The sequence below is a fragment of the Orycteropus afer genome, unplaced genomic scaffold (assembly GCF_000298275.1).
Source record: "Orycteropus afer afer isolate SDZICR_OR568_19922 unplaced genomic scaffold, OryAfe1.0 scaffold00006, whole genome shotgun sequence".
NCBI lineage: Eukaryota > Metazoa > Chordata > Mammalia > Tubulidentata > Orycteropodidae > Orycteropus > Orycteropus afer.
This window is the reverse complement of record NW_006921593.1, coordinates 28822704-28837118: the sequence shown is the minus strand read 5'-3', so window position 1 is coordinate 28837118 and position 14415 is coordinate 28822704. Positions and strand designations below refer to the sequence as shown.

The 14415-nt window shown below is 47.7% G+C and overlaps 2 protein-coding genes across 2 annotated transcripts in view; both read left to right on the top strand.

Moving 5' to 3' along the window:
* LOC103199576 (nuclear body protein SP140-like protein) overlaps positions 1-247 on the top strand; it is a gene marked incomplete at its 5' end in the record, with an annotated part of 36192 nt that extends 35945 nt beyond the window's left edge. Inside the window, one exon of the mRNA XM_042780912.1 lies at positions 146-247. Coding sequence (XP_042636846.1) covers positions 146-247 — 102 coding nt within the window. The remainder of the gene's footprint in view (positions 1-145) is intronic.
* Positions 248-9345: 9098 nt separating this feature from the next.
* LOC103199567 (nuclear body protein SP140-like protein) overlaps positions 9346-14415 on the top strand; it is an 80505-nt gene continuing 75435 nt past the window's right edge. The window contains exon 1 of the mRNA XM_007943881.1: positions 9346-9470. Within this exon, the coding sequence (XP_007942072.1) occupies positions 9346-9470 (125 nt within the window). The remainder of the gene's footprint in view (positions 9471-14415) is intronic.

Here is a 14415-nt window from a genome sequence, read left to right as displayed (position 1 = left end):
GTCGCTATGAGTTAGGTCCGACTCGACGGCACATAACAACAACAACAATGTAGCATGTGGGTCTTGGTCATTCTGAACTGTAGCGTGTCTACAAATGCTAACAATGAGCATCATTATTTTTGTCTTCTGTTTTTTTCAGAACCAGAAGCTTGGCCAAATGGGACTTAGACTGGAGACTGAATTTGAGAATAATTTCAAGGAAATATTTGCTATTCAGGAAACAAATGAGAACAGTTCGTTCATGTAATGATGCTGCTGGTGCCCTGGCCAAATGCCCTTTATCGACCCCTTTCCAGAGGATTTTGCTGGGCCAAATGGAGGCAGCTTCACCTGGAGGTTATGCCCCTTTGCCTCATGGGGGAGCCAATCCTCTGGTGTTATTCACACTCCTGTGCTCCCCATGGAGTCAAGGTGGAGAGCATCCTTGTTTAGATTTTCCACTCACCCTATTATCCTTCCTTCCCTCCCATAATAAATCACTTGCCTAAGAGACTTCATTGCATTCTGCTCTTTTAGGGACCCCAACCAAAGAGAGTCGATACCAGAAATGGTCCTAGAAAGCATGCTTTTAGGGTAGGATTCTGGAGCAGAATCACTCTCTAGCCACATGGTGATAGGCGAGTGTTGCTAGTCCCTGGAATGCTGAAACAGTGCAATTGCCAAAATGTCACCTGTGGTAACTGGATGAGCTATAGGTAAAGGGGATACAGTGGCTGATACAATTGTCTGACATTTAAGAAGGGAGAAATCATAACTACAAGAACTGTGGATTTATGTGACCTTTGACAAGTACAATTGATGTTTTGGAAAGAGTAAATGACAGGCTTAGATCAATTGATAGCAACCATCAAAGGCCTTCTTGGGAAGCACTTACAGAGAGCCCCCATACCTACAGCTAGAAGGCAAGCACTAAAGAGGGCCTGACATAGGTCCTAATATCAAGATGGTAGAATTTCAGAGAAGATTGAATTAGGGGTAGGGTGGTTTCTAATGCCAAAGGCAGGCCCTGATAAAGAAGGAGCATGGCCATGAAGTTTGGAACAGGGACATCTGGATAGATGCACATGAGAACCTTGACCTTCAGATGCTCCTGAGCCTACTGGTCCTACAAAAGTGCCCCTTGTTATAAGATAGAGCTACCCCCTGCCATCTTGCTCGAATGAAGACTCCTTGGACTTCTGCAATACATTGGTCCAATTGGTAACTACATTGTATTGGTCCAATACAGTGATGAGTGTATAGTAATTACACTCACTGAACAAGACATGGCAAATGTTCTCAATACCTTGTTAAATCACATGCACTCCAGATGGTGGGAAATGAATCCTACAATCCTGCCATCTAGGTGAAGTTTTTAGGGGTTCAATGGTCTGAGGCATGTTAAGCCTCCAAAGATGTAAGCTATTCCTCCTTATACCTCTGACCACCAAGAAAGAAGTACAATGCTTGGTAGGGCTCTCCAGGTAAGAATAACCATGGTTGATAACCTGAAGAAATAATTCCAGTCTTTGTAGGGTGTGTGTGTGTGTGTGTGTACTATCTTGATATAATGTGCTATAACCTATGTTTCCAATTAATAATATATTTTGGACATTGTTACATGTATATAAATTTAGCTAAATAGCCTCCTTTTTGATAGCTAAATATCATTGCTATCATAGCTTCCATTTTTCATCAAGCCTTATTGCAGTTTTCTTTTTGGTTATTTTTGGTATTGTAAGAAGGAGTGATTTGAACTGATTATAACTAAACAAAAAAACTCACTACCATTGAGTTGATTCCAACTCATAGCAACCCCCTTTGGGTTTCAGAGGTGGTAAATCTTTACATAGTAGATTGCGCAGTCTTTCTTCCGCAGAGTGGCTGGTGGGTTTGAACCACCAGCCTTCCGGTTAGCACTCAGATGCCTTGGGCCCTATGCCACCAGAGCTCCTTTTAAGCAGCAGCATACCCTGGGGTTTAAGAGCAAAGACTCTAAAGTTGGCCCATGGAGGCGGAAACCCAGGTCCTCCACTTGCCAGTGGCCTGTCCTTGTGCAAGCTGCTTGCCCAACCTCATTTAGTTTAGTTTCACCTGAAGAATGGAGATACCAGGAGTACACAGCCAACTGGATTCTCATGAGGATTAATGAGTTCATATGTGTTGGCCCTGTGAACAATAAATAAACAAAATTTATAAAAGCGACACACAAAGATTCGTGTATCGTTTAGGGCTCTTTCCAGCAAGAGAGATCATCTCTATCTGGTTCAAGGAAAGGGAATTCACTGGTGAGATAGCACAAAGGACAGGGAGGGCAGGAAGGCCAGTGTGCAGCCTGCACTCAGCCCAGCAACCAGAGCAGCTTCAGGAACTGACCACCAGGAGCAGCCCGGCCACACTGTGAACAAGCTGCCACAAAGCAAACGCTTTCCACCTGTTCTAACACCTTAGGCTATTTCACTCAGGCTCATACTCCCAAAGGAGAATCTGGTTAGTCTGGTACGCAAAAGGGCCAGCCTCTTATCAACAGTCCCTCTAGTCCTGCAGCAAACAGGAGAGGCAGTTCACACAAGGAAACCTCTACTCTTAGGAAACAGGGCGGGAGGAGCCTGGATGGCAGAGAAAAGCAATGCTGATTCACTGTGGGGACCAGTGCTAAGTAACAGGAGGAGGGGCAGTTGCAGGGGGTAAGGAGGGCCCAGAACCTGGTAGGCCTTGTCCTATCAGAAGGGGCAGGGTGATTGTGTTGCCACTGCCGTGTACGGTGGAAGCAAAAGCTGAGTTGGTCATCACACTAGAAGGGAAGGAGTCACTTCACCCAGTAGGTAGCCAAGGGGAAAGGAAATGGACTAAGACCTGTGGGTCCAGTTTACCAGGATTCAGAGAGGCAGGGCATTTGCTGTGATGCTGAGTGCTTGGCTGTGTTCTGACCTTCGGCAGAGTGAAGTCGCATCCCTGGGAGCTGCCGGTGGAACTGGGACTCTTATCACCCATGGCTACCTCTTACTACAGGCTCTCAGGGCTGTTTGCAAGGACCCTGTTCTGGTTCCCTTGTACCGCTCTGACAAGAATATACCACAAATGGGACGGCTTTAACAAACAGGAGTTTATTCTCACAATTTGGAGGCTTTAAATGCAAGTTCAAAGTGCCAGGCTTTAGGGGCTGGGTGAAGCCCCTCAGCCTTGGGTTGCAGCTCTGCCTCCTGCTCCCGGCCCACTGGAGCTAGAGGCGTTTCTTCACTCAGGCAGCTACTGGCTGCTGCAGCTGACAAACCCAAGGTTGACAAGTAAAAAGGCACAGTCCTGATGTTACCAAACTACACAGCAGGCCATTAATTCAAGTCTCTTGAAAGTCCCAAGGTCAGCAGAGCATGGCAGGCTGCTGAATAACACGGCTACATGCAGGGTTCATGTTTGACATAGGCTAGAGACTATCCCCAAGGCTTCTCCTTATATACAGGAAGCAGACCACATCCCTAAGGCAGCTACTCAGCTGCTTGTGATAGATCCCACCATGGAGCTGATTGCCAGTCTCATCATGGGGCATAACTACCACCAGCTGCCCAGCCACTCAACCAGGCCCAGCCAAGTTGACACACAAACAAAACCACCACAGGCTCCTAGTCTTCAGCTCTTCTGTTGTTTTTGTTGTTATGTGCCATCAAGTCAGTCCCGACTCATAGCAACCCCTCCTTGGGTTTCCGAGGTGGTATCACTATGGAAGTAGATTGCCCAACCTTCCTTCAGAGGAGTGGCTGGTGGGTTTGAACCGCCAGCCTTCTGGTTAGCAGTCAAGAGCCTGCTCAGCTCCTCTCGTCATCAACAAGCACCCCGTCTCCTTTGTTGGATGAAGCACCTTGGTGGGGGGGAGCAGGTTCTCCAGACCCCTCAGTGTAAACCAGGGGGATGCCTTCCCTGGGCAGTCTCCCACAGCCTCAGAATCTGCAGCCAGGACGTGTACTTGTCTTTGCTGTGTTTTCTATTAGGCCAAAAACTCTCACTTATACACAGCTGGGTGCTGTTTATGTCCAAGCTAGATGCACAAGGAAGTGAGAGCGCGAAAGAGGCCGAGGGGAGGTCGTGGCATGAACCCTTGGCAAGAGATGGCTGCCTCACAAGTTCTTGAAGCAAAAACCATGTTCAAGCACATCACCCAAGCTCCTCCTTAACAAAAGAAAGCATTCTTGGGCCTTGCAGCCACAACTTTGATGTCTCATCTGTGTAGATGATTTGAAAGTATTGACAGCTTTGTACACATATAACACACATTATACAGTTTCATGCAAACTGTACAACCCCCTCGTGCATTAGATTCCTATGAGCACATTGTGTGTGGGAAAAAATAGGTAACTCCAACTGAAATTCTAGAATAAGTCCTGCCTTCCCCGGGCACGTTATTTGCTTTGTTAGTTTGTTTTCCGCAGCCAGCCTGCTCTAAGTAGGTGTGTATTTGTGTTCGTGTGAGCACAAAAGTGCAAAGTATGTATACTTTGGGGCTGGGTATCTCTCAACAAAATTGTCCTTCCGGTTAAGTGGTACAGTGGGTTAGCTTATCTTCCTTGATGGGCAGGGGCCCAGGGCTCAGGAGCTACCGGTGCTTCCAGAACCAGGGTTGGGCGCGGTAGTGGGCGCGGTTCGTCTGCTGCTTAGGTGGGACACCTGCGCCTGATCCAGGGGAGAAAACGCCTAACCAGGTGAATCTCACAGGTAACTGTGAACTCTGGACAGAACTCAAAAAGCAGCCTTCTGAGGCCTAAGTCAGTCAGGGTTGGGCGAAGACAAGACACTTTGATCCCAAGTCTCCATGGTGTCAGAGAAGCGCTAATGGCAACGGAAGGTGAAGACCACACCCAGGAAGTACAGGGGAGGCGGGTTTCCTGAAGGCAACTAAATGAACAGTCTCCCCTCTTCTCCTGAACACTCGTTCAATACCATCATTTTTTGCAGCTTGTTTGATATTTGTAAATGCTTCAGATTGCTTGCAGTGGAGTAAAACCCTGTGGCTGGAATGGCCTTGGCGGTTAACTGCAGCTGGGGTCATCCTGGAGTAGGGTGCAGAAGGCAGGTCACCTCCTAGGGGCCAAGTCACAAAGCCTCCCTGGCAATTTGAACCAAGATTTCTGTGTCTGTGCCATGAGCCCATGTATGTGGCCACGAACAGCTAAATATCGAAATTAGCTTAGAATCCAGTCCTTGAGTTGGACCATTTTAATTTAGAAAGAAATAACGGCACTTCTATTCCTGATTTTGAGGTGTTTGGATGTTTATAAGTTCAAGAAGAGAGGAAAGATTTTTGGTTTTTATCTCCCCAAACACGCAACAGAACCCAGGTCTAAGGAGGCTGTAATACTAGCTTGGCCACTAGAGGGAGGTGTAGACTTGGCTGGAATGACGGAGACATGAGGGTCTGAGTTGGTGGTGACAGGAAGGGTGTTAATGTGGAAATTTAAAAGAAGCTCTTCCTTCCTAAGTGAGGAGTATCATGGAAGTAACAGCTCCTTCCTTGCTTTGGGTCCCACATGAGGCTGGCTGACCTCACTGGTTGGGTGGGTGGCATAAGGAAGGCGTTGTTGTTATGTGCCTTCAAGTTGGACCCAACTCATAGCGACCCCTCCTTGGGTTTCAGAGGCGGTATCTCTACGGAAGTAGATTGCCCAACCTTCCTTCCAAGGAGAGGCTGGTGGTTAGCAGTCAAGTGCCTTAGGCACCATGCCACCAGAGTGCCTCACAAGGAAGGTATACAAGATGAAATAATGGATCTCAAAGAATGGGGTCCTGGCCACCAGTAACCAGGGCACAGGGTGATGTCTGTCCTCATCCAATTCTGGATGACATGTCACCCATCCTTCCCTGAGGCTGATCCCAGGCTTAAACTGAAGGGCTATGGGTGATGGCGCTGAACTGGGTTGCGGGGCCCTGGGCAGCTCCTTCCTCCTCAAGCTGCACAAGCAATGTGAGCATCCTTGGGAACGTTTCTCATTGGTGGTCCCCAGATCTGCAGAAGGTGGACTGCGTGGACTTCCGTCCCCAATGCCCCCTCCTCACTCTCCACAGCCCTTCACCCTTTAACCCCTTCCTCCTCTGCTTCAGTGTCATTCCCCTCCCCCTTTCCAAGGATTCACTGTCGTCATGAGAGCTTGTCAACTTTGTACCCTCAGGTGTCAAAAACTCCACCACCCCTGCTGCCCGGCTATCACTGTCAACCACTCAGAGGGGGATCTACGTAGGAGATCCTGGATAGAGAGGGAGAACAATGTGGAACAAAACTCAAAATCATTTGGGGAAAAAAAAAGAGGGGAAGGATGACCAGGTTTGCTGTTCTGATAGAGCCTGGTGGAACCACTGAGACTATGGCCCTAGCTGCCCTTCAGGTCTGGAATTGAACCCACACCTGTGGCTTCCAGCCAAACAAAAGACAGGCATATGAGTTGAACATTTACCTTAGGCAGACACACTCCTTGAAGGGAACAATCATGGAAGAAAGAAGGACTGTTTATGCACACGGAGACAGCTCAGGGGGCAGGGGTACATGGAAGGATGGACACAGGGAAGAGGTAACTATTGGGAGGAAGTGGGAGGGGAGCTGTTGCATTGGGGTAAGTTGTAGTCAATGTCACGACACAAAGTGATGTGAACTGCTGCACGGAAAGTGAATTTGCTCTGTAAATTTTCACCGAAATCACAATTAAAAAAAAAAAAAAATACCTCCACCATCCCTTAGCCAGTCACTGACGTTGTCCTGAGGGGGGATGGGCTCTGTATCACTCCAGCCCTCCAAGCTGAAATACTGCCACCAAATGTCTGGATCCACAGGATGGTTGCATCCTGACCATGGAACTGAAAGGGACCATGAGCTCTTTGCTCTTCACTCATCCAGGGCCCAGGGGAAGAGAAACGGAGGCTGAGCCACATACACATGTGCTGGACAAATTACATTCCTTTCCCCACCTGAGTCACAAAGCAACCGAGAGACAAAGCACTATGACAGAAGAGGATCGAAATGCCATCTTTACTCCTGATAAAGGCTGGATTGGGGGCTGTAACTCCAAAGTGTGGCAACAAAGAACCCTATAAATGAACCCCCGAATTGGGCTTGTCCACACAGCTCAGGTTGCTCCAGCCATACATGGGCTTGGTTCTCACAAGCAGGGTGATGCCCCCGGGGCCCACCAAGGAGCTGACTCACCCACTCCTGCCAAGCTTCCCGATCAGAGAAGTCTTCCCCAGTGACACTGAGGGACCAGGAGAGTTTGCAAGTTGATGTCCTGCTTCCTGGAAGGAGATACTGAGTGACTGAGGATAGAGTGCTCTACGGAAGGTCCCAGCACCTGATCTTCTGTATCTTCACGCATGGACGGTGCCTGGCTCTTTATCCCCAAGCCACAGTGACTGCTGTCGCCACTGCCTCCAGCCTTGAATTCTCAGGTCCTGGATGAACCTCAGGTCTCCACAGGGGTCCCCAGGTTGGGGACTCATCCTCCAGGACAGATGTCTGAACTGAAGCAGCTCCTGGTTCCGGTGATGGGTCCCAATCGCCATTTCTCCTGCATTTGACTTTTCCAGGGCTCCAGTAGCTTGAGCTGTTTCGTGGTGTGTGGGACCTCAGACATGTTCCCTGTTGCCACTGCTTGGGCAACCGTGGAAAATACCCCAGGGGTTCCCTGACTTCCTTCCAGTCAGTCCAGCCCAGTTTTTAGGTGGTCAACCAGCTTCTTCAGTGGGCCTTGTCTCTTCCCAACTTGAGTGGCTCTAACGTTGGCTGGATCAAAGAAACTTGGCTCTTTCATAGAGCTCCATGGATTCCATGGAAACCACCCATGCTCTGGTAGACTGTGGCCTGATCCAACACAAACGTCTCCTTCCCTTGTGCAGGGAGCCGCTCCAACATAGGGTGTGCACCTCCCTGAAGGTGGTCCCTATGGATCCCTCTAGCCCCACTGTTCATCACCCTCTGTTCCAGGTGCTGATCTTGGCAGACCATTAGCTGACCACACTGGCACATTCATGAGGTGCCCAGCTCAGCACGGCCTGGGCCTGTCTGCTGCCTTGGGGCAGAGAGAACAGCAAGGTGGACCCAGAGCTGGTAGAGTCGTTAGACCTCGCGTCTAGTCCACAATGCCCCACAGAGGCTGGGGGCTGAGGAGAGCTTTGCCTAAGAACAGCTCAGCTTACTGCCCCATCTTCCCCACAGAGGACAAGTCAGGGCTGGAGAGAGGAAACACAGAGAGAGACCTACATGTGTGCAGCCCCTGGCCACCAGTTACAGATGCCCTTACTGTGTCCGGGAATCTGTTACAGGCAGACTGCTACTCCCTCCTGTGGGAGTAGAGAGAGGGGAGCTACCTCCTGCCCCTATATAATGGACAAGAACCCTTAGAATCAGCCTGAAGAGAGAGGATTCGGTGGGATGTATGGCAGATTGCACCCCAAAGCATTATCTGCTCTGGCTCCACAATCTCACCTGCTTCCATTGCCTGCCCTGTCTTGGGGTCTGGACGCCACAACTCCCCTCTTTCATCCCCTCCTGTGTCTTGGGCTCTGGACTCCACAACTGCCAACCTTCTGTCCCATGCCTTGTCATAGGCCCTGGATTCTACAGCCCCCCTGGCTCCCTTTTCTCTGCCACACAGTTCTGACAACACTCTGGTCCCTGGTTGGGTCTTGTGGTTCCAGTATCTTGTTCCCTTTGCCTCTGTTCCCTTTCTGTTCAGTCAAAAGCATATCTATGGAAAACAGCACCTATGGCAGGCACTGAAATGCACCCATTCAAACATGCGACATCCTCATTTAGAGACTTTACCATAATATGACCTCAAAAATACAAGTCAAGCACGTTAATCTTTTACTTACCACATGGCAGCACTACATGAAAATGACAGCTGCACCTTTCTTGCTTTCACAGATAAGAATTGGTCTAGGATGGATTCAAAGGCAATTTTTTCAGTTTCTGCTCTTTCTACACTCAGCAGAGTAAGATCACACAGTCTGCCTTGACCCAGGGAGGCTGGTGAATATGAAAGCACTCACTCTAACTGCTGAATGGTCTCTCATAGCTGGCGATGGAAACTCTGATGGTTCATAGAAACTGCTCAGTGGTGTCCTGTTCAGGGGGTGCCCAGGCCTGCGCCATCCCTGCCATCCCTTACATACCATCTGCCTTCAGTTGTATGCTGTCCTGAAGTAAGTCTTGTAGGTTTCTTCTTCTCCTTTGTGGGAGGATAACAGAATATGAAGAAACATGCATGCACAGATAAAAGTCCCAGGCAGGGGGTCGTCCTCCCAGAGGGGCTCCCCTGCGCTTCAGCCTCTAGGTCCTCTGGGTTCCACCTCCATCCCAATCTAATGAGAAGGCTTTCCCTCCTCAAGATGGCGGGCGTCTCCTCGTCACTCCTGCTGCAACTGCGAAGCTGCCCGTATCCGAAACACCTTAAAGGCCTGCAACTGAACGGGTTAATCACGGTCACCAGCTTGGCTCCAGCCTCTGACACCAGGCAGGAGAGTTCTCTCTCCCTGGTTGCTTTCCTGAAATGCCAAGGCCCTCCTCCCCCGGTGATAACGCAGGGCATTTCTGCTCTCCCCAGCCCTGCGTCAGACCGCAGGCACTGCCTTGCCCAATCGAGGCTCACCAGTGTGTCGGGCAGCCGATGGGCTAGAGCGGGAGCCTCGTTTCTGGCTTTCCCTTCTTTCCCACGTGGCCTTCACAGCATCAGGGGACAGGGACAGAGTCCCAGAGAACGGCCCACTTGGGAGGTTGAAGCAGCTGTGGCCACTTTTGGTTCTAACAGAATTTTTTAGTCTATCTTTGCACCAGCAAGTGATCTCCTCGGTGCTGGGCCCCAGCTCCCCTCCGAGGCTGCCCATTCCCTGCCCACCCCCCTGCTTGGTCCCTGCTGCCATACTCCATGAAAGCCCAGAACTGTCCTGGAGGTAGGGGAGGAGGGAGGCACGTCCCATACAGCCCATCACACGTGTTTGAGTAATTACTTTCACTTTCTTTTCCCTAGTGGGGTGGAGCCCTCAGACTTCCTGCTCAGGCCCGGCAGCCCCACTGGACACAGGCTGAGCGACTGCGGGCTCTGAGGCCCAGCAGGATCAGGGCAGACAATGGCAGACAAGAGCTGTGACCCCAGCAACAGGTGAGTCTGCGACTGGCTTCTTCCCTCACCCCTCTGTGGGGCCGCGTTGCTGCTTCAGGAGGCAGTGAAATGAGAAATCCAGGTGTGCACACAGCAGGCCAGCTGGTGGCAATGTCCAGCCTGCGAGACGCACACGCCGGTGAGTTCCGAGTTTGGACGCTACCGCTCAGCTAGCAAGCCTGCTGGGGCCCAGCTGCCCCTTCAGAGGCTTTGCCCCGGATCTCTTATTTCCTAGTGACCTTTGAACCCTCTCATTTTCCTCTGACTTCCTCTGCTTTCCAGATCATCATTCCGCAGACGTAGTTGACAGTGTTTAAAATTCAGAAGAACACCTGACTTTCAGCATTGGGTGCTGTGGTCTTTCCCGTCCTGTGGACGGGCCTCAGGCGGCCCTGGGCTATGCCCATCTCTGGCTCAGGGACCAGAGCTCAGGATCTGAGCACTTTGACACTGCTCTTGATTAAAAGAAGTGAAAAGGAAGGTAAAGACCCAAAGGCAGCAAAAGCCTAGTGCACGTGGAGTATTTTTCTTTTGACCTTAATTCTCTGTTTTGGGATGGGTTATGGAGGAGCCCTGTTGGTGCGGTGGTTAAGTGCTCATTTGCCAACCAGAAAGTCAGTTGTTCGTACCCACCAGCCACTCTCCAGGAGAAACCTGTGGAAGTCTGCTTTGGTAAAGATTTGCAGCCTTAGAAACCCTACGGGGCAGTTCTGCCTTGCCCTATAGGGTCTCTATGAGTCGGAAACAACTTGACAGCGTGGGTTTGGGTCTTTTGGGTGGGAATGAATATACCTTTGACAAGGAGAGCCTACCTTCTTCTCCACGTAACATATTCAGAAATATCATTTAATATTTCTGAAATTTTCATTTTTTTCCTAAAGAAAATATTACATTTTTCATATAAGAAATATATCACATATTCTTGTTTATAAAACTTTGAACAATATAGAAGTACATTGAGGGAAAAATTGTCGCCACTGACCTCCCTGTAATTGCCAATCCTACACTGAGACATGGGATTGAATAACAGTTGTGGGCATAGCTTCTCATGCCTTTCGCTACATATTTGTATGTATATTACTTCTGTAAATACATAAGTTGTGTTCTTGATTTTCAGTAAATGGGATGGTATTGCAATACTGTTCAGAATTTTTAATTTTTACTTATTTTAATAGTGAGTATCTTAGAGATCTCCTCACATGAATACATATAGGTCTCCAGAAATTATTTTTAACAGCTACAAACTATTCCATAGACTCAATATACTAAAATTTCCATATGGATGAACAGATACGTTGTTTTCAATTTTCACTTTTGTAAACAAACTGTGATGGAAAGAACTGTATGTTTCTCTTGTTATTTTGCACATGTACCAAGTTTCCTGTGTCATTAACAAAAAAAGTAGAGTTGTTGAGGCAAAGAGTACTAAATATTTACTTGTTTGTAGATTCCCTCAATTGCCTTCCAAAGTGTCTGAACCAATATATACCCACTGCCATTGAGTCCATTCCGACTCATCGCAACCCTACAGGACAGAGCAGAACTGCCTCCGGAGGGTTTCCAAGGCGGTAAATGGTTACGGAAGCAGACTGCCTCTTCTTTCTCCCTCAGCGTGGCTGATGGGTTCAAACCAGTGACCTTTTGGTTAGCAGCCCAATGCTTTAACCATAGCACCAACAGAGCTCCGAATCAATATATACTCCTACCAACAGCAGCCAATGAGATGAGCCATCTCTCCACACCCAGCCTGACTTTTCTAAGGTGATAAAGAGTTGATGTTCTTTTCAGCTGCATTTTCTTGATTACATGGGAGGTGGAGCATCTTACCTGTTGATGGAACGTGTAAATTCCTCCTCTGTGAATACCTGGTTTATTTCTTGCCAACGATACTCAGCTGAGGTGTTTGTTCTTTCTTTAACAATGTGGAAGAGCTTGTTAAATATTCTGAAGATTATAAACACGCTTTCTTTGTCTTTCAGTTTTTTTATAGTGTCTTTTATCTTATTGAATATTAACGTTTAAATTATAAACTTATTATGTTGTTGTTGTTGTTGTTACATGTCATGGAGTCAGACCCGACTCATAGCGACCCCTCCTTGGGTTTCCGAGGCAGTATCACTACGGAAGTAGATTGCCCCATCTTTCTTCCGAGAAATAATAATAATAATAAACTTATTATAGTATTTTTTAATAGATGCATTCTCATTGTTAAAAATAAATTAAATGATGTAGGTTACAAATAAATTCCACATGTGCTATTAGATGTTCATGCTCTTTACATCTGCTCTGGTGGCGTAGTGCCTAAGGCATTTGACTGCTAACCAGAAAGCTGGCAGTTCAAACCCACCAGCCATTCCTCAGAAGGAAGATTGGGCAATCTACTTCTGTAGTAATGATGCCTTGGAAACCCAAGGAGGGGTCCCTATGAGTGGGATCAGACTCAATGTCAGTGAGTTTGGTTTTTTGGTGTTTTACATCTGCAGACTTGGCTCTCACCTTCATTTCAGGGCAAGTTCCCCCTTTAATATCTCAAAAATGTTCTTTTTCAATTTTGGGGTAAACTTATCCATACACTGGAGCAACTCTGTCCTTTACAGCTTTCCTCTGCCTCCTGATAGTTTCATCTCTGTAGTTTTTACTTTGAGTTCATAAAGGTTGTCTCAAATTTCTCCTCTATGACAGTTTCAAACTTTTTGAAGAATTGATTGGGCTTTAGCAGGTGGGAGGTCTACCTTGACAATGTAGAGATAGGTTAAGACATGAACCCGCAGTCCTCAACAGAATGGCAGAGGTAACACTTGAATGGGCTCTAGAGAGATTCTGAGATGAAGTAGTGGAGATCGTGAATACAGAAACAACGTCTAGGGATTATCCTAGTAAGAGGCAAGTGGAATGTAGGGAACTTGTCCAGTTGGTGATATTTAAGCAGGGCTTTGTGGTTATAGGAACATTCCAGTAAAGACGTTGGTGAGGCATGAGAGAGGGGAGATGATTTTTAGAGCAAATGTCCCTGAATCAGGGAGTGGTGATGGGAAGCAGTGTCCAGTGGGATGTGCTACCCTTAGATTGGAACAGGACAGTGCTCGCTTCAACAGCCCAGATACTAGATTGGAGGAGGACATTCCACGAGTTATAGCACCGCAGTTGGGGTTAATCGGGAGTCACCATGATCGTGATTGAACCAAAAACCCACTGCTGTCGAGTCCTATCCGACTCATGGAGACCCCTCCTTGGGTTTCCGAGGCAGTATCTCTATGGAAGTAGATTGCCCAGCCTTCCTTCGGAGGAGTGGCTGGTGGGTTTGAACTGCCAGGCTTCTGGTTAGCAGTCAAGTGCCTTAGGCACTATGCCACCAGAGCTCCTATGATCGTGATTGCAACCATGCAAATGTGCTCTATAGCTGTATTATCATCATGGCCCTTTCCTTTACAGTATAACACACACACACACCCCAACTGCTTTATTACATATTTCTTGGATTTTTGTGTCCTCATTTTTAATTTTTCCCAAAATCTTGTACTGAACTCCGAAACACCTCTCAATACTATTGAGCACATTAGTTAATTTATTAGTTATATTTTATATTCTTGGAGACGGCCCTCCTGGAACCCTCTAATCTCCCACTCCAGTCTAGTTACTCTAGACCTTCAGGGTGACCTTCTGAAGCTTGGCCTCTCTCCTATTTGAATCTTCTGTTTGTGTGTTGTTTATTATTATTATTGTGTTCATTCCTCCTTCTTCTTCAACGCCACCATTTTGGGTTAGCACATTTATCCAGCAGCCTCCTGAGAAAGAGTTCGTGGAAGGTGTACACACATTGTTAAAATAATTGATCCATGAATCCATGGGGAGACAGAGGCTTCTTTACTTTCTGTTCTCACACCTGGGTCAGAACTTGGTGGTGGGTGCAAAGGTCTTATATGGAAATTAATTTAGTCCATTTTCTTGCAGTTTTTAGTATTGTTATTGAAAAGTCTGATGTCATTCTGATTCCTGATCCTTAGTCTGACACCTGTGGTGTTTTTTTTTTTTTTTTTTTTTAAATTTTGATTTGGGTGAAGATTTACAGAGCAAATTCACTTTCCATACAGCAGTTCACATATACTTTGTCTCATGACATTGACCACAGTTTACCACAATGCAACACCTCCCCTCCCACTTCCTCCCCATAGTTACCTCTTCCCTGTGTCCATCCCTCCATCCCTCCATGGACTACTGCCCCCTGAGCTGTCTCCCTGTGTCTGTCACCTGTTTTATCTCTCTTAAACTTTTTGCTTCCTCTCTATAATCCCTTGATTTC